Genomic DNA, 18598 nt, shown 5'->3' on the forward strand with positions numbered 1-18598 from the left:
TCCAAATGGTGAGAACAACAAGTTGAGTAAAAACAGTAGACATGTCCTAGAGTGGTCCTGTCCAATAGGAATGGATTGAAAGTTACAGATGCAAAGCAGGGGGGTTCTTACAAGTTTCTATTAGCCACAGCTGAAAGGCAAATATGGCATAAAACTCATTTAATTATTCTAACTTAATTCACCCTGCCCCAAACAATAGCATTTCAACATATAATCAGTCTAAAACACTAATTACATAGTTTGTATCATTTCCATAGAATTTCTGGAACTTGGCCCATGGTTCACTGAGTGGCTCTCGCACATGAACACCAGCTTAAGTTCTTCAGGGCTAGTTACTATCCACTGAGAAGCCAAGCTGCAAAAGGAATCGAAGAGACTGTACTGGTATATTTCCCCTGCAGAGACATTGCGGTGTAATGGCAGGTCTATTTCAAGTCTTGGTCTTATGGTCTCCTTTTTAAAAAAAATTTAGTAAGATTATAAGTGTATTTAATGTATAAAAATAATCATTCTCCTCAAATTTCTTCTCTCTAGGCTTCTCATGGTCTCATTCTTGTCTTAGCTTTTCATTGCCTGCCTCTCTAATTTTTCAGTTGAGAAGCCTTAACATTGCCACCAGTGTACATCTGTTATAATCCTGTCACAAAAATCGTATTTGACCTAAACAGTGTACATTTGACTTAAACAGTGTACATTTTAGAAAACAGTATGAAATCGTGTATTAAAAAATCTTTTGGGGCTGGGAGTTTGGCCTAGTGGTAGAGTGCCTGCCTAGCATGCATGAAGACCTGGGTTCTAGTCCTCAGTATCACATACTATTGACTCACATCTGTAATTCAAACATTCAAGAGGCTGAGATCTGAGGCAGTTCAAAGGCAGCTTGGGTATAAAAGATTGTGAAACTCTTATCTCCAATTGACTGGTAAGAGTGCAAGACCCAAGCCTCAGTATCAACATGCGTGCGCATGTGAGGCGTGCGCGCGTGCGAGCACACACTCACACACACACACATCACACCACACAAAATCTTTTAAACAATTTTTTAGGGATATAGGTCAAGATGACATAAATTCTGAACTTTACTTGAGAAATGCTTAGGTAAGGCTTATCTTCTAGTTAAGGCAAAAGCAAAGAAAAACATTAGCTAAAACATGAATGAGGGGAATGTCTCAAACATCCACCTCAACAATAGAGGAAGCAGGTAAACTTGGATCCTTGCTTTAAGTGTTCTGAGACTTAATTTCCCAAAGTTATTTACGGAGAAGTTAACAGAATGCAATATAATATAAACATTTCAAATAAAATAATGCATGTGACTATATAACAGTGAAATATTATATATTGTAAATAATTAGAACAATATTCTTGACAGTGAGTACAAGGGAGGGTATTTCTAAATGTCATGCTTACTAGTAGATCTGAACTTTGGAGAGTCAAAGCAGCAAAAAATGTGAAGAAATAATTTTTCAGAGTGATGCAATATGCCCAGACATTTGGCATTTTGAGACATTTGGCATTTTGGAAATTTTAATCATCATAAACATATTTACAGATATGTAAATGGTTTGTGCTGGCTTACAAAGATGCTGACCAACCATCTGTATTTTAGAAGATTTTGCTGCAAACACAGCAGTGATGAAGAACAGGAAGATCTCAAGAGTTGGTTTTGAGTCATTATATTGAATACCTTCACTCAGCTAAACCCCAGAATTATGCCAGATTATTGTTAGCTCATTTTTATAGCCTATAGTTGCTCTTTGCTGGAAAGTTGGCGTCGCTTGTTTGAGAATAACGAGACCCCTCACTTGCCTTTAACTTTTCCTCAGATTCTTTTATTATTCCTCTTTTATAATCCACAAAATTTTTTATACTTTGCATTTGTGTGTGTGGTCACTGAAGGATGTAATGTTGATATCTATGTTAAAGCAAGAAAGTCAGTATTTGGGGAGGACAATTTTAATTGACAACCAATAAGAAAAACATCTGATTGAAGAAAATTTGATGCATACATATATATCACATAAAACAGAGACATTTTAAAGATGATAATCACTTTGAAAATAACTCACCATTTTACAAAATAATTGACTACTATTTTAAAATAGCTGTTTTTCCTACTGAAGTTAGCATAGATTTATTTATAAAGAAATATTTAAGATAACATTTTTCATAAATGGTGAGGTACATTTTTGTGGTGTACTTTCTTCTAAACAGGACTTCCAAAATATACATTTCATAAATAAAATATGAATTTAACCTTAAGTTCTTTATAGTTTGGTTGACTTTTCAAGATACTCCTCCACCCAACTCTATAAAAATACATTAGTAAAAAATAATTTTAAAAGCTTTTTTTATAACAAGGGCATAAAACATATCATCCTCTATACAAATTGAAGGTGATTTAAACCTCCCATCAGTTTTAGAAATTTCTATGCACAGAAACATGAATAGAAATGGAAAGAAACCCCAATTTCTTATTGAAATGTAAAGAAATAGTTTTATTTGCCAGCAATCCCCTTATTATTTTCATATTCTATTTCTCACTCTATTCTTGTTCTATTGTTTTTCTTTTCTTATTCTAATATTGCTATTCATTTTTAATAATATGACATAGCATCAATGCATATTTAGCAATAGTATATTTGTTTCTAGGAAGTCTGGTACTAACAACAATTTTGTTCCTACCTATGAAAGCATCTGTCAGTGATGTGTGAGTCTGGCATATGGAAAAGACAAGTATTACCTGCTCCAGACACATAATTCCATTATTATCATATACACCTGTAAAATATCAGTATTCCAGCCTTTTATATAAACAAGCTACTGCAAAAATAGTTTTCTTTGTTTTATTGTTGTTGGTGTTGTCAGTGTAGGAGTTAGAATCTTTCCTGTCAAAGTGGTTGCTTGACACAAGCATTGCTATTTTAAGGGTAGCCATCATTCTACAAAAAGCAATTTTAATTAAGCCACATTCCTGTCATAAGAACTGTTGTTTCAGGGGATTGGAGATAATGGCTCATGTGGTAGGATTTGAGCCAAACAAGAATTGTTTTCCTTTGACAAGTTTTGGCCAGATGTCCTGGTTTAGGTTGATTGCTCAAGATAAACTTTTAACCCCTTTTAATCATGCACCATTATGGACCTAAATTCTGACCAGTCAGAAAAAAGGGCAGAAAAGAGGAATTGAACTTGGGCAGAATTCTGACCCAAAGTGTTTGCTTCCTTGGTTTTCTGTCAGCAGCATGCCCTTGTACACAGGGAAAAATCTTTCATTGATCAGTTCCTTTCAAGTTGGAGGCCCTATTCCCACATGACACCCTGATATACTGTACATTTTCAGCATTAGGACAGAGAGAGCTTGAAACTAAATTCTGTAAATTATGTACAACAGAGAGGCACAAGATCCTTATTTTAACAATACACAGATATAGATACCTACACATACGTATACCTACATACACACATACAGGTATATACATACAAAAGAGGAAATAAATAATAGTCTCATAAATATTAAGGACAACCTTGTAATTCTCCTACTATTGAGTGTTGGAAGAAATTGGTATATTTCAGTACTCAGGGGATTTCATCTGAGTCCTAATATCCTGGAAATAAAAGTGTGCTTGAAATGGTGCATACATTCATTTGCGCAGTATTTCGCCAAAGCTTTTTGGTCCACTCTAAATCCCCAGGATAAAAGCAGACTTAAGATTAAGGTAGGAGCGGATTGTCTCTGAATTCACTGAAAACTAATATCTAATGTTTCAAGGCAATAGCTAAGCTCCCACACTGCATTTTATTTTCTATTCTTTCCATTTTTTTGCCAGTCCTGGGGCTTGAATTCAGGGCCTTGGGCGCTGTCCCAGAGATTTTGCTCAAGACTGGTGTTCTATCACTTGGGCCAAATCTCCACTCCCAGCTTTTTTGGTGGTTAATTGGAGATAAAAAAAAGTTTCATAGACATTCCTGCCCAGATTGGCCTTGAACCATGATCCTCAGATCTCAGCTCCCTGAGTAGCTAGGATTACAGGCATGAGCCACAGGTTTGCAGCCAGCCTGATTTTTTTCCATTTATATTTTACTGTGCGTTTGAGAAGGGTCATACATCTATGGGTTTTTATCCAATTCATGTTTTTCTCAAGGTATCGAATTTTGAGTGGGCCAACATAATCCCACATTTTTGAGGTTCTGCTTTGCTCCTGTTCTAGGTAGCATTGGAGTGCAGTGTTGAGGTGCACATCACCGATCTATCACAAGCTGTGTTATTTTAGGTAGTGCCTGTCTCGGTGGCCTTATCAGCAAAGCAGCGATGTGAACAGTGGTGACTGGTGAGCATTTTATGCATGTTAATTTAGTATACATAGTTACTGCTGTTCTCTTTGCTTTTTGACTGATGGTATTCACAAACAGTGCTCTTTGCTCACACGTAATTTTTGGTCAATTCTATGCTGAATTGACCATTTCTGTAGTTTAAAGAAGCACTTTTGGGGAAGTAATATAGATTCTATTTTTCTATTGATTTGAAATAAGTTCTAATGAGGGAACTTCCTATGGTGTCCTAATTAAACATGGTAATATATTTTATATATTCTAAACTCCCCTGAATGTTTAAAATATTATTTGTTGAAACAAATTCCAGGAAATGGATACATGTTTTTGTTGTTTTTGCATTTCTCTTATGGGGAGACAAAGGTAGTGAAGAAAGGAATGGAGGAAGATAAAAAAAAATTACAGCTACGGTATTCAGTATATACTAGGTGGAAAATGATCTATGCAACTTGTACACAGAGACAAAAGGGGACAAATGGGAATGAAAAGGAAAGGGTGACATTATCCCCAAAATGCTGTACTCTTTATCAGAGATGAAATGGTAACCCCTCTGTACAACACCTTAATACTAATAATAAAATCATATTTTAAAAAAGAAATTGGCAATACCCTATTTCTATTGGATGTCCATACTTCCTTCCTTTTTAAACTTCAGTGACTAAATGACATATGAACTAAATTACCTTGCCAGCAATATATTATGAATTTTAAATGTAAAGATAGGGATTAAGTATGTACCTTTTGTATTAACAGTACATTTTCTTCTTCTTTTTTTTTTTGCCAGTTCTAGGGCTTGAACTCAGGGCCAGGGCTCTGTCCTTGGACTTTCTCGAGGCTAGTGCTCTATGACTTGAGCCACAGCACCACTTCCAGCTTTTTCTGTGTATGTGGCACGGAGGAAGCAAATCCAGGGCTTCTTGCATGCTAGGCAGACACTCTACCACCAGGCAACACTCTTGGCCCAATAATACATTTTTTGAGTGATCTTAATTTTAAAGAGGTAAAATTCTGAAGAAAACCTAGCAAACTACCAATTTCTGTAAATCTTTGAGTTGAGAGTGATATTGATTGTGTGATCACAATACAACTTCTTTTACTCTAGGTTGTTAGCAGGAATTCATTTTCATCTGAATACTATGATTATGCAATCATGTTGCTTTGTTTAAGCATTCAAACTGTTCTAATTCATTGTTGTCCCCCCCTACTCATTGAGAAATTCTGCTACATTTCCAAAATTCAGTGATTCCAAAGGCTCATATTTTGGCTGATCACCAGTTGAACCTGACATAGAAAATAATTTTTTAAACTAGAGATGCAAGCTTTATTTTGACAAAAATGTTATTAAAATCACCAATCACCAAAATTCATGAAGACAAAAATCATTTCTCTTACTTCCTGAAATGATACAGGTAGACAATATAAATCTGACTCTTTTTTTTTTTTTCTAGAAGATATTCGATTCTAGCCCCATGAACCGAACTCTTGTTTGCTTCAGTTGGGTTCTGGTGTTGTTTACATGTTCTTCTTAAATAATGAAATAAGTTGTCATTTCAAAGCCAGACTGTAGGACTGGGTGGATAATCCTTCATCCAACCCCCAAATTAGAGAAAAGCAGCTACATTGTTTTACTTCCATATAAAAATCTCATATTGTTACTGTTTCTGACTTTGTTACCTGGCTTATTGTATATACCTTTATTTGTTTATTTGAAATAGGAAAGGGAAGAGGGGAAAACAAGATGATTGGGAGGGGATGGAGGAAGGGAAATGGGGACAGAAACATGAGAAGGGGTATCAATGTGTGAAAAGTAATGCACCTACTATCTAGCGAATATAACTCTACACATCACAAAAAATAAAAAAAAATATAGTGATGATAGGAGCCCATTACGACACAAAACAAATTGCTTTTGTGTTAACTGACAAAAAAAGATAGCTAACTTTTTTCTGTGGGTGGCTGCAGTGGTGCAAGAATACAAGGTGCATTTGCTTTTCTTTCTTTCTTTTTTTTTATTAACAACAACAACAAACCACAAACAACAACAAAAACAAAAACCAGAACAAAACTCAAACAGTCCTTCAAAGAAGTGGTGAGAGCAAAAGCAGGCTTCACAGCCAGAAAGGATTTCTTGATCGCCTTGGCCTCCGTGTTCCCCACACAGACACAAGTTCATCGATGCTTAGGAAGGGGAAGTCAGCCTTGGGCCTCAGGTAAAATGTCCCCAGATGTCCCCCCCATCCTCCTCCCCCCAGGGTGGGGGGAACACCACAGGTCCAGGCTTCCTCCAAGGACCTCACAATCTGGTGGTCACATAGTCGTCATGGTTGACCGTGTCCTGCAGGTGCAAGTCGTAGTCCAGGCTGGCGTCCTCCTCTCTGGCGTGCTTTTTCTCCTTTGGTATGATGGGCACTGTGTCTTCCACCACCACTTTTTCCGACGTGAACGCACATGCGCCCTTGCCCACCTGCAGGCCCAAGACATCCGAATTCCTCTCTCTGTGGTCCACTAACACACACTGTTCACTGAGGCCGGGGAGGCTGGGGTCCCCCCTGGCAGCCAGCCCCCGAGACCCTAGTGGGGTGCTGCTCTCCAAAGGTCCAGCTGCGGCCTGCTGCCTAGCAACCTCTTCTGAAACGGAGAAGATGGGAGCTGTGGGGGGCTCGGCCGTGGACGGCTTCGGGCGTCGGTGGAACAGCCCGAAGTTTTTGATGTCAGCCACAAAATTCACCTTCCTCTGCTTCTGGCTGGGTGGACCTTGCACCGCCAGGGCCGAGCCATTGCTGATGGTGCGTCTCTCCGAGGCGATGGCTGCGGACCTGGGGTGAATCAGGGTGGTCAGGTCAAAGAGGCTGAGATTCTTCTTCTTGTCCTTGCCGTGACCTTCGCTGTCACTCTTCTCGTCCGAGTCCTGGGCGGTGGACTTGGGGGATTCCTTGGTGCCGCTGGCAGCCTGGAGGGTGGACAGCTTGCTCCCTCTCAGCAATCCCAGGACTTCGAAGCGGAAGCTGGAAATGTCCTGCTTTAGTTCCTAGGGCAGGGGGAAAGATGGCCAAGTTAGGCTGTGATTCAAAGTTGTCCCTAGGGCTGAGAGCCAGTGGCCGCCTCACGCCTGCAATCTCGACGACTGTTCTGCGAGGCTTAGATCTCAGAATGGCTGTTTGAAGCCAGTCTGGGCAGTCAAGTCATAAGTACCCTTTATCTCCAATTCTCCAGCAAATAAATAAATAAATCAGAAAAGCTAGACCTTCTGAGTTCAAATCCCAGTACCAGTACCACAATATATAAATACATAGGGAGAAAATGAATTTAATTTGATGAGTGAAATAAACATCAAGTAATATCACCTCCCGATGTCACAGATGGTAGGTCTGAACTGTCTTCGGTTCCTTTTGAAGAACTAGGAATCTGCTCTGCTGTGGTTCTATTTGGAAATATCCCACACTCTGTCACTGGGATGACAATCCATTTCCCTATGGACTTTGGTAGCTACAAGGAAACCTCCTAAAGATGCAGTAAGAAGAAATAGGAGCAATCGCCCTTTCGGCTACAGCACAGTTGAATTTTATTTTTTATTTTTGGTATTCTTCGGGTCTACAATTTCAGATGCTCCCTCTCCTGTTTATCGGTTGTCAAGTCACTTTATGCGCTCTCTCTCTCTCTCTCTCTCTCTCTCTCTCTCTCTCTCTCTCTCTCTCTCTCTCTCTCTCTCTCTCTCTCTCTCTCTCTCTCATGCTTTTCCCCCGTTATTAAAAACCCATAGACTTTTCTGCCTCAGAGGATATGGAAAATAGAAAAATAAAATAAGGTGAAGCTTACCTTTTCAAAAATTAGCAGCTACTTTCACTTATTTTATATCTAGGTGAAAACTCAATCCCAGACTCCAATTCCTTCATACCAGATCTTTGCCATGTTCCTTGCTCTGTGTCTGCTATCTCTCTGGGCAATGGGTTTTTCAGTCTTAATCTAGTAGTCACCTTCCTAGTGGTCTACTTCTTCCAACCTGTCCCTCAAAACAAACAGAAGCCACAGAATCTACTAGATTAGATTTCTGTGGTTGCAAAGAATACTTTGGAGTTCACTTCATGTATTGCCATCCTTTCAAGGGTTGCAATTCATCTTACTTCTTACAATATTGACGGTTTCAGTCTGTCAAACTCGCTGCTTTCTCTGCAAGGTCTTTTATACCTTTTGATTTCTTTTCTTTCTTTTTTTAAAAAAAATGTATTGAATTTAAAGCATTCTTCCTAAATCTTTGTGAATTTATGTAAATTATATATGCACATATATACGTTTATGTGCACACATGCACATGTGTGTACATATAGTTATATATTTACACATATATTACACATGCATAATAGGTATACATTGCATGCTTGTACACATGTGCACATACATGCACATATATTTATATGTATACATATATTTATGTGTATTTATATTGTATGTATATTTATATTTATGTATATTTATAGGCATAGAGAGATGAGGGGAGAGAAGATATTGTACTTATTTCTTCTGAAATCAAGCAGAAAGAACTTAAATACCCTGCTAACACACTGTTGTAGAACACTCCCAAAGCTCTTCTTATTGTTACACCAGATTTTGGCTGTTAAACTGGGGGCCTGGATCATGGCGTAGTTGTAGAGTGCCTGCCTAGCATGCATCAAGCCCTAGGTTTAGTTCCTTGGTATCACATGCACAGAAAAAAGCCAGAAGTGGTTCTGTGGCTCAAGTGGTAGAGCACTAGCCTTGAGAAAGCCCAAAGACAGTGCTCAAGCCCTGGGACTGGCAAAAAAATGTGTTGGATTTAACAATCAGGCTAGCATATCAGAGCAGAGCTTGGCTGAAATCAATCAATCTGGAAGGTATCAGGTCTTTGGGTTTTCTCTGCCTTCAAGTTAAGTCCCCTTCATACATTTTGGTTATATTTCAAAGTAATTTACTCTGAGAAGAAATTTCAATACTTATTCAGAAGAACATTAATTTCAAAAAGAGCACAGTGTCGGTGGCTCATACCTGTAATTCTAACTACTGATGAAGCTGAGAATCTGAGGGTCACAATTCGAAGCCAGCCCAAGCAAAAAAAGAAAGAGTTCCCTCCAACCAAAAAAGTTGCAAGTGGAGGTGTGGTTGGAGAGACAGAGTACCAGCTGTGAGGAAGAAAAGCTAAGGGAGAGTGTCCAGGCCCTGAGTTCAAAAAAGAAGGCATAGAGGCCAGTTTGTTTATATGGCTGTTTCTAGCTCTGCTTGTCAGTGTGCTGTAGCTAGTGGTTCCATCTTCTCTAACTATGAAGAAGACTGAAGGGATTACCTTGAAGTTTTCTTCTGTCAGCCCTTCTTCTGTTTTAGCATCTCTAATCATGGCTGCCACGTATCTCTTTACCAGGTTCCTCATAACTTCCTGAGGCATTTGAAAACAAAAGTATTTTCTATTCAGTGCATACGTAATATTTCTCCTGTGAGTCAGCTCTTTTATTTTAATGCAAATCGCAAGATCCAATATAAGGATAACTTACTTGATATTGGTGATGTCTTCTCAAATTATCCGCAGCTCTCCTCTGAAAGGGAAAGACATTTCCTTTTTCAGTTATTTAATTGTATATAGCCAACGCAGAAAATAATTCACTTTTTAAACCATGAAGAATGTTTTAATTCTCCTTGATTCTCTATGTTAAGAGTTTTAGTAGACAATAGGCTGTGGCTATGGACAAAGTTTCACATGAGTCAGAAGAAAGAGCAAATGAGAAACAATAAAGCATTAATGTATAACCACTTGGACCTTTTCTTTTTTGCCAGTCCTGGGCTTAAGCTCAGGCCTGGGCACTGTCCTTGGACGTTCTCAAGACTAGAAATCTACCATTTGAGCCTCAGCACCACTTTGGGCTTTTTTCTATGTATATGGTACCAAGGAATCAAACCCAGGTCTGTGCATGCTAGGCTAGCACTTTGCCACTAGGCCAAACTCCTGGCCCCTGAACTTTTTTTTTTTTTTTTTTTGCCAGTCCTGGGGATTGAACTCAGGACCTGGGCACTGTCCTTGAATACTTTTGCTCAAGGCTAGTGCTCTGCCACTTGAGTCACAGCACCACTTCTGGCTTTTTCTGAGTATGTGGTACTGAGGAATCAAACCTAGGGCTTCATGAATGCTAGGCGAGCACTCTACCACTAGGTTATGCTCCCAGCCCCTAGTTAGACATTTAACGTGTATAATGTAACAGTGGTAGAGATGGGATTCTAATAATACATGATGAATACAATAGATTAGGCAATCATCTCTGATATACACATCAAATCACTGGAAATGGTGCTGGCATAGAGATAGGCAATATCAAATAAAAAAGTTTAACATTCATAGGCAAAAGACAAGACAAAGAAGTTATTCATGATAAGTAATACACAATCAGCATTCTTAAAGTTATTGAGATCCCAAAAATATTTTTTTTGTCAGTTGTGGGACTTGAATTCTGGGCCTGGGCACTGTCCTGGAGCTCTTTAGCTCAAGGTTACCACCCTACCCCTGGGCATGGCATTGTCCTTCAAATCCAGCTCAAAGCTATTGAGCTACCCTTTGAGCCACAGTGCCATTTCCAGTTTTCTAGTGGTTAATTGAAGAAAGAAGTTTCATGGACTTTAGTGCCGACGCTGGCATTGAGATCTGAGATCTCAGTCTCCTGAGTAGCCAGGATTACATGCATAAGGCACCACACTCAGCTTAACTGACTATATTTGATAGCACAAACTAAACAGCTTTGCAGATACCGTATTAAATATCATATTATTTAAAAAATAAATATGAGTATGAGCAATCATACTGAAGAGAATAAAACATTTTGAGGAAAGAAATGCTCTAGTACAGAATGGCAATTTTGTAGTAGAGAATGGAAAGAGTATGTTGAATGACTGAAAAAACTTCCATCATAAACAGAGTTAAGTAACAGGTCTAAACTTTTTATAATTTCAACTTTTAGAATTTTTCTAAAAATGTTAGAAATATCTATTTATCACAGTTATATTATATGGGCTTTAAAGAAAGAGCAGCATTTGAAAAGGAAGAAAATTGGTCAAAAGGATAAAAAATGTCTATAATAAGGAAATTAATTTGGTAACCAAGAAAGAACAAATATAAGATATCTTGGCCTTGCAAGGCTTGGGGTTTTGTTTCTTATTACATACTTAATTGTAAGTTGATAAAATAGAATTTTGAAGAGTTTCATCTATACTTGAAAATGACATTTTCAGCAAAGCAAGCAATGAAAAAAAGATTTCCTCTCCAGAGACACAGGAGAAAACATGCCGCTGTCATAGGCATTAAGCAGGAATGTGGTTTCATGATTAATAGCGACCTGTAGGTACACATGGTAAGTTCTGTTTTTTTTTTAGTGGAATTATTCTCAGCAATATTCACCTCTGTATGAAAATTTCAGCATGATATATTTTTAAAAATTAGGGAATCTGAAAATTCATACAAAATTAAAATACTGTGGAAAGGGTCTGAAACACAAGAACTTTTTGACCAGGCCACCAGATGGGGCTGCTGATAGAGCTCCGCTGAAATCCAAGAGATAGGCTCTCCAGTTCTCTCTGCAGTTACTTAAAGTGACAATAAAACCAAAGTAATTTGTACATTCATTTCTTCTCACACTCACAACAGAGAGGTTAAAAAAAAGCAAAACAAAAATTACACTTGGGCATGATAAATTGAGCAGGATTCTAAACATTCACACTGTGAGATCAAAGGAAGATATTCTTAGGATAGGCTCACAAAGGCTCAATAATTATGTGCATACATCTATGATATAAAATGATGTTGTCTGAAACGAACTTCAAGAAAGAGAACAATAGGGTTTTTTGTTATTTTGATTTTTGTTTTTCTATTTTGTCACTGTTTTTGAGTTCTGTACCTTTTCTTTACATGGGTTCTTGTGCAAAACATTAGCTGACACCCTGAATACAGTGGTTATGAGGAGTCATTGCTAGTCAAGAGACACATGTGATGAAAGCTTAACTTCTGTGCTAATCATTGAGCATCAACGTTAGTTAGGAAAGATAGGTCCAGAGCGCTTTCCAATTACTGGCAATTGCCATGAACTCTTCACATTCTCTGGCTTGTGAGAGCATCTCTAGTGTTTGTGTTCATCTCATGTGGTACCATCCTGTGTCTCCAAGTCTTTCACATGGCCATTCTTCTGGCATGTACCTGGTTTGAAGTATGACTTGCTTAGCTTAACTAACTATATCTGCAATTATTGCTTTTCAAATAGGACACAGAGTGAGGTATTTATGATGAGGAAGGTACAATTTAAATCATAATATATATATATATGCTTTGCAATAAGTACAGTGATTTTTGCTATTTAGTAACATCCTCAGATACCATATGCTAGAACTACCATCAATGATAATTCAGATATTTGCAACCTTTTTGAGGGGGGAAGATCAGCTGACTTTCAGAGAGTTCTACTTCTTAAAGGAAGACAGCATAATTACCACTGAGAACACCAACAATGAAAGACAGATCACTTGTATTCATAAAAATTATACAGTAAGTGGCATTTCACTGCCTAAGTGGGCAAAGAGTAATTAATTTTCTTTCAAGGCATTGCAATGCTGAGAGTTTAATTATGGTTGAGAAAAATTAGAATATTTATCATTTGTTGTTGTTTGAGATAGGAAAAGTCGACCAAAAGGTCTATCAAATAATTTTTCTTTTTTCCCCTTTCTTTCCTGGAAGAAACCTTTCTTCTTTCTTTCATTTTGGCATTTCTTATTTTTATTTGACAGAAAAAGTTTCTCTTGCTGTACATATTTTGAAACATCAAAATGCCGTTAAGAAACAGGAAGACATTTTGGAAGAGGGGCCTGCCTCTTTGCGGGTGCCAAGAGGGGGCACACTAACTTCTACTCTGGCCCTTCAAAGAATATCAACCAACCTCCCATGACCCAAACCACCAATCACCCCCTAATAACTAGGCTAGGCAGATATGTCAAACTTAAACCCTTTATTTTCTTTAGCAGTATATATAGGAATAATATCTGGGAAGAGGTCCATATTAAGTTGACATTTCTTTATATATTACATGGGAACTCTCTACACTGTGTGGGGCATGTCTGTTGGCAGGATGGCTCTGAAGAGAAGTGTTGAGGGCATGCCTGTGTGCCACATTAGTATAAACCAGAGGTTGCAGGTTCCTCCTGATTTGTTACCGCAGGAGAGTGGCATTTTGATCAGGGAACTAACAGCAAAGGAATAGAAACCTCCCTGGCTACAGGGATACCCCTTTACAATAGAAGTTTTAGGTTGTTTTTGTGCATTTGAAGCTCAGAGCGAGGACTCCAGGGAATCAGCTTTGACATTTCTGGCTTTTTAGTTCCATTGCTCCCCAGGTCCGCTGTGTAGAATGTCAGGCTTTCTGCACATAGCTGGTTCCCTGGCATCAATTTTCGGTGTCATTTTCTCTTATTTCCATTCTGATTTTTATTTTTTTGACTGTTAGATTTTTCAGCCTTTTAGTTTTTGCTGTGTTCAGCGAATCCTTTTAATAGGATGTAGCCTGCTGTGATCTCCTTTGAAAAAATCAAAAGGCACAGGGCCATTTCAGGATGGAATCCCTTTTCTGAAGATTGCAATTTGACTCTGTTTTAGATGGATAGATGATAATATTATAGTTTCTTCACCAATACAGCATTTATCTACATAAACAGTACATAAAAACAAGTGCCTGATTATCATATTATCATATCAAATATTCAGAATAACAAAATCTCTATCTATATGTATCTATCTATGATTGATCACCCCCATCTCATTTCTATCTCTAGCTCTCTATCATCTCTATCTATATTTTATCTATATTTATCATGTCTGTATCTGTCCTCTTTCTCTCTCTCTATAGTCAAATTATCACTAAAAATAAAGTATGAGGCAGGTTATTAACACTCAAACTTTTTTGATGATAGGTAATTGGAATGCACTCACTATTTGAATTACTTGCCCCAAGTTAGGTGTCTCATTAAGCATCTGTCCTCAAGGGCTGAGGCATGCTTATTATCCTGAGATGCTGCTGCTTCTTTTTCTCTGTACTGTATGCTCAGTCAAGAGCCAGAAATGAGAAAAACTTAAATCTAAGGAAATTATAAAAGTAATTTTATGATTTTTTCAAAAGACCTAGTATTTCTTGGTTTAAGATGTTGACCTATTGCCTTAAGTAATGATGGTTATTACTTTAAAATATTTCCTGTTGATTAAACAAATTGAAGTTATGCATGGACATTTCTATAAGTTAATAAAATACATCTAGATCCTTTGAGCAGCAATCGCAGAAGGTTGTATTTCCGTCCGTGATAATTGCTGAGAACTGGTTGCTAAACAGGAGGATGAGATCTGAGTATGATTCAAAGCCACCTGGGCAGGAAATTCTCACAATACTCATGTTCAATTAACTACCAAAAAAACATAGCTGGAAGTGGAGCTGTGACTCAAGCAAAAGAGCTCAAGAAAAGACATAGGGCCCTGAGTTCAAACCTCCAGAGAGTCCTTTGTATGCACACACACACACACACACACACACACACACACACACACACACACACACACACGCACAGACAAACAAATCTGAATAAGCCCTAACATTTCTTCAATAAAAATTTCCAACTAAAATTTCAAGCTGAGAATGAGAGTTAGATGATTCTCACATGCACTAACATTTGAGAAGCAATGGTTTAATGCCAAGAAGACATTAAAGAACATGACAAGAAGTAATATCAAAGACCTTAAGTTAGAGAATGTTCCTTATTTTATTATTGTAGTCTCCCAAGCTACTGCTTGAGGGGGATTTCTCAGAGTCAGGCTATCTTTCAATAATTGGTTTATCCCTATCATAAATATTTTGCTCAAATAAAGCACCTCTGCTTCATTTTTGCTTTCTGCATAAAGCAGTCAAGTGAACAATTAATTAACCCGAAATTTAAAGGAAGCACAAGTTCAAAAATATAGAAAACAAATTTAATGAGATTGTAGAGCTGATTGTATCAATATCATCAGGAAGCCACAAATAACAAGGGAAGATTTACAAGTAATGAGTTCCCAGACAGCCACCCATGCATCCACCTCAGTGAGCTCTGGTGTCAGGATTTTCCTGGGAACATGTATAGAATGTTCAGTGGGGTCTTTATGCAGCTGCTAGGTAGTAAGATTTAGTAAATGAACCAAATTTGGAAGGCTTGAGGCACTACCTCAAACAATGTCATAATCTGCAGCAGAACGTCAACAGATAGCATGAATATAACCAAGTTGGTGTGTGAGTACAGTGCCAGCCAGACTGTTAAACCAGGGCTTTGCAATACAGAAAGCCGAAAGGCAGCTTGACACAGTGATATGACCCGCAAAAGCTGATGTAAAACACCAAAGGACACATATATATTATGGAAGGCCAAGTCATTTTGCTATCAGACTCTTTGGTGAGAGAGAAGAGGGTGATAGAGATACACTGAAGTGAGAAAAAGAGAGGCACAGCTTTGTCCCTAATGGACTCTGAGAAAACTCTATCAGGAAAAATATGTTCTCTTTTCAAGAAGATGATAGAATTAAATGATCATAAGGTTCCCTTTGGGATGCAATACTATAGTCTACCAACCTTTGGTTTTTACTCAAGGCTGGAGCTCTACCACTTGAGCTACTTCTCCACTTTTCTGGCTTTTTGGTGATTCATCAGAGGTAAGAGTCTCATAGACTTCCCTGCCTGGACTGGCTTTGAACTGCAGTCCTCAGGTATTAGTCTGAATAGTTATTATAAGCATGAGCTACCAGTGCACAGGTGATCTTTTGATTATTCAGTATATGTCTATATATTTGTCTTCATAGATAATCCTCTATCGGACCACGAACAAAGATAATTTTACTGAAATGAAGGTGTAGCAAAATCAATTGTTTCTGGGCATTGTTTTGCTTCTTTAACTCCTCTTGAAATATTTCCACATCTTAACTTATTTTTCATTTAGCTAATCCTTTTACAAGCAAGAGCTTCTTCAGAAATAACCCATATTATTTATTTGTGTAAAACAAATTAGTGTACAGAGCTCAACTATGAGTACATAGTATAAATCAAATTACCATGCTCTCATTCTGGAAATGTCCAGAGAAAGAAAGAGTAAATTGAGACATTCTTGAGGGGTTTGTGTGTGTGTGTGTGTGTGTGTGTGTGTGTGTGTGTGTGTGTGTGTGTGTGTGAGTCATGGGGCTTGAACTCAGCCTGGATGCTATCTCTGAGCTCTTCAGCTCAAGGCTACTGCACTAACCTTGAGCCACAGCTCCACTTCCTAGTTTCTAAAGATTAATTGGCGATAACAGTCTCAGGTCCTTTCGTGCCCAGGCTGGTTTGGACCTTGATCCTCAGATCTCAGTCACCTGAGTAGCTAGGATTATAGGCGTGAGCAACTGCACCCGGCTGAGACCTTTTTGAGTTTTATGAGCTATGATTACCCACGGTCCTTTTAACTGATGATAGAAAGAGGGTAAAGAAGGGAGACATGACTCAGTATTTATTTAATTTGGCATGAATTCCAAAAGAATCAAAACATCCACTGACAAAGGTTAGGGAAATGTACATGGCAAAAAGAGAAAGGAATGGTTTACAATCAATTATCTTTGAATTTAACTTGTGTGGCATTGGAAGGGAACAGAAGATTCAAATTTAGAAGCAGAGACATCAAAAGAAATCTGTATTTTGAGAACAGCAAATGTAGAAAAGAAAGCTATTGACTTTATTATTTTTACATTATTTCCTGTTTCCCTCTGAAAAGTAGAAATCACCTCTTTAGTAGAAATCCTGTTAGTGCAGCTAGGATCTGAGAAGACACAGAATTTCCGAGAAAACTCAGAGTACTCCTGCTCTTGTCTGATTTCAGGAGCTAAGCAGGGTTTCATCTGGTTAGTGCCTGACTGAGAAGTAGCCAAACTGAACTTCCAGCTTTGCATTGCATCTATGACATGACGGCAACATATTTCTAAATACCAATCCACAATGGGGGGGGGGTTCAAAAACTCTTGAAAAGGCTCTTCATTCTTTTTATTGGCAGCTTAGAGGAATATCTTTACATTTTAGAGGAAGGGTTGCTATTTTCTACCAAGTTGCATGGTAAATCAAGACACAATATTCTATTGCTAATTAAAATTAAAATGTGACAAGATAAATTTCTCTGACAAGTTGGCTTTTTTTAAAAAAATCAAAATACCTCAATAAAAGACTCACCAAAATGGTATTAAGATATTCTCACACATAATTTTCAGCGATGGATGTAAAATTTACTATGCACTGAAGAATAGTATAAAGGATTTTTGTATTTTAATTTGAAAGGGAATGAGCAGGAGTTTGGCTTCCCTGAAATTTTCTGTGCTTGCTTGAGAAAAATATCCATTGTTTCCTATATTGTTTTTGAAGTCTTTTGCATGTAGCTATATTAGAATGTTAACTATATGACAGGGTATCTGATAATACAATTTCTTGCTTCTGTATGCCTCACTTTACAATAGATGCCCTCTGGGTGGAAACCATGCCTTTGCACTTCCTTCAAATTCCAGCTCAATTACTGGCCCTTAAAATTTGTGCAACAATTACCTACTAAGATGAGGTTAGTCTGTGCATTGACTCTATAATGATTTTTTTAAAAAATAATTTGAATGGAACATCTTTTAACTGACAAATAAAACATCTGACAGTAAAATAATTTTATTCCTGGGGCAGGAGTTTGGCCTACTGGTAGAATATTTGCCTAGCATGCACGAAGACCTGGGTTCCATTCCTCAGTACCACATAGAAAAAAGCCGGAAGTGGTGCTGTGGCTCAAGTGGTAGAGCTCTTGAGAAAGCTGAAGGACAGTGCTCAGGCCCTGAATTCAAGCTTCAGGGCTGGCAAAAGAATACTAATCTCATTCCTTTCCAAGGTCCACAATAAAGGTCCATAAATCAGCAGGGTGTGTTGCCTAATATCTGTAATCCTAGCTACTCAGAAGGCTGAGCTCTGAGGATCCAGGTTCAAAGCCAGCCTGGCCACTAAAGACCAGTTAATCACTAGAAATCTGGAAGTGGCGCTGTGCCACAAAAGGTAGTGTGGTAACTTTGAGCTGAAGAGCTCAGGGCCAATGCCCAGGCCCAGGAGTGGGGCAATAACCTTGAGCTGAAGAACTCAGGGACAGTGCCCAGGCTCAGAGTCCAAGCCCCACAACTGCTCCCCCCAACAAACAGCACAAAAGACCACAAATCAGTATGAGA

At 38.2% G+C, this 18598-nt stretch overlaps 1 protein-coding gene across 1 annotated transcript in view; it reads right to left on the reverse strand.

Annotated features, from left to right (window-relative positions):
- Nucleotides 1-6171: 6171 nt before the first annotated feature.
- Trpc4 (transient receptor potential cation channel subfamily C member 4) overlaps nucleotides 6172-18598 on the reverse strand; it is a 186660-nt gene continuing 174233 nt past the window's right edge. Inside the window, exons 9-11 of the mRNA XM_090342294.1 lie at nucleotides 9849-9890; nucleotides 9644-9733; nucleotides 6172-7357 (exon numbers count right to left, since the gene is read on the reverse strand). Coding sequence (XP_090198420.1) covers nucleotides 6623-7357; nucleotides 9644-9733; nucleotides 9849-9890 — 867 coding nt within the window. The 3' untranslated portion in view covers nucleotides 6172-6622. The remainder of the gene's footprint in view (nucleotides 7358-9643; nucleotides 9734-9848; nucleotides 9891-18598) is intronic.

This window comes from Megascapheus bottae, chromosome 11 (assembly GCF_031878675.1).
Source record: "Megascapheus bottae isolate mThoBot1 chromosome 11, mThoBot2.hap1, whole genome shotgun sequence".
Taxonomy (NCBI): domain Eukaryota; kingdom Metazoa; phylum Chordata; class Mammalia; order Rodentia; family Geomyidae; genus Megascapheus; species Megascapheus bottae.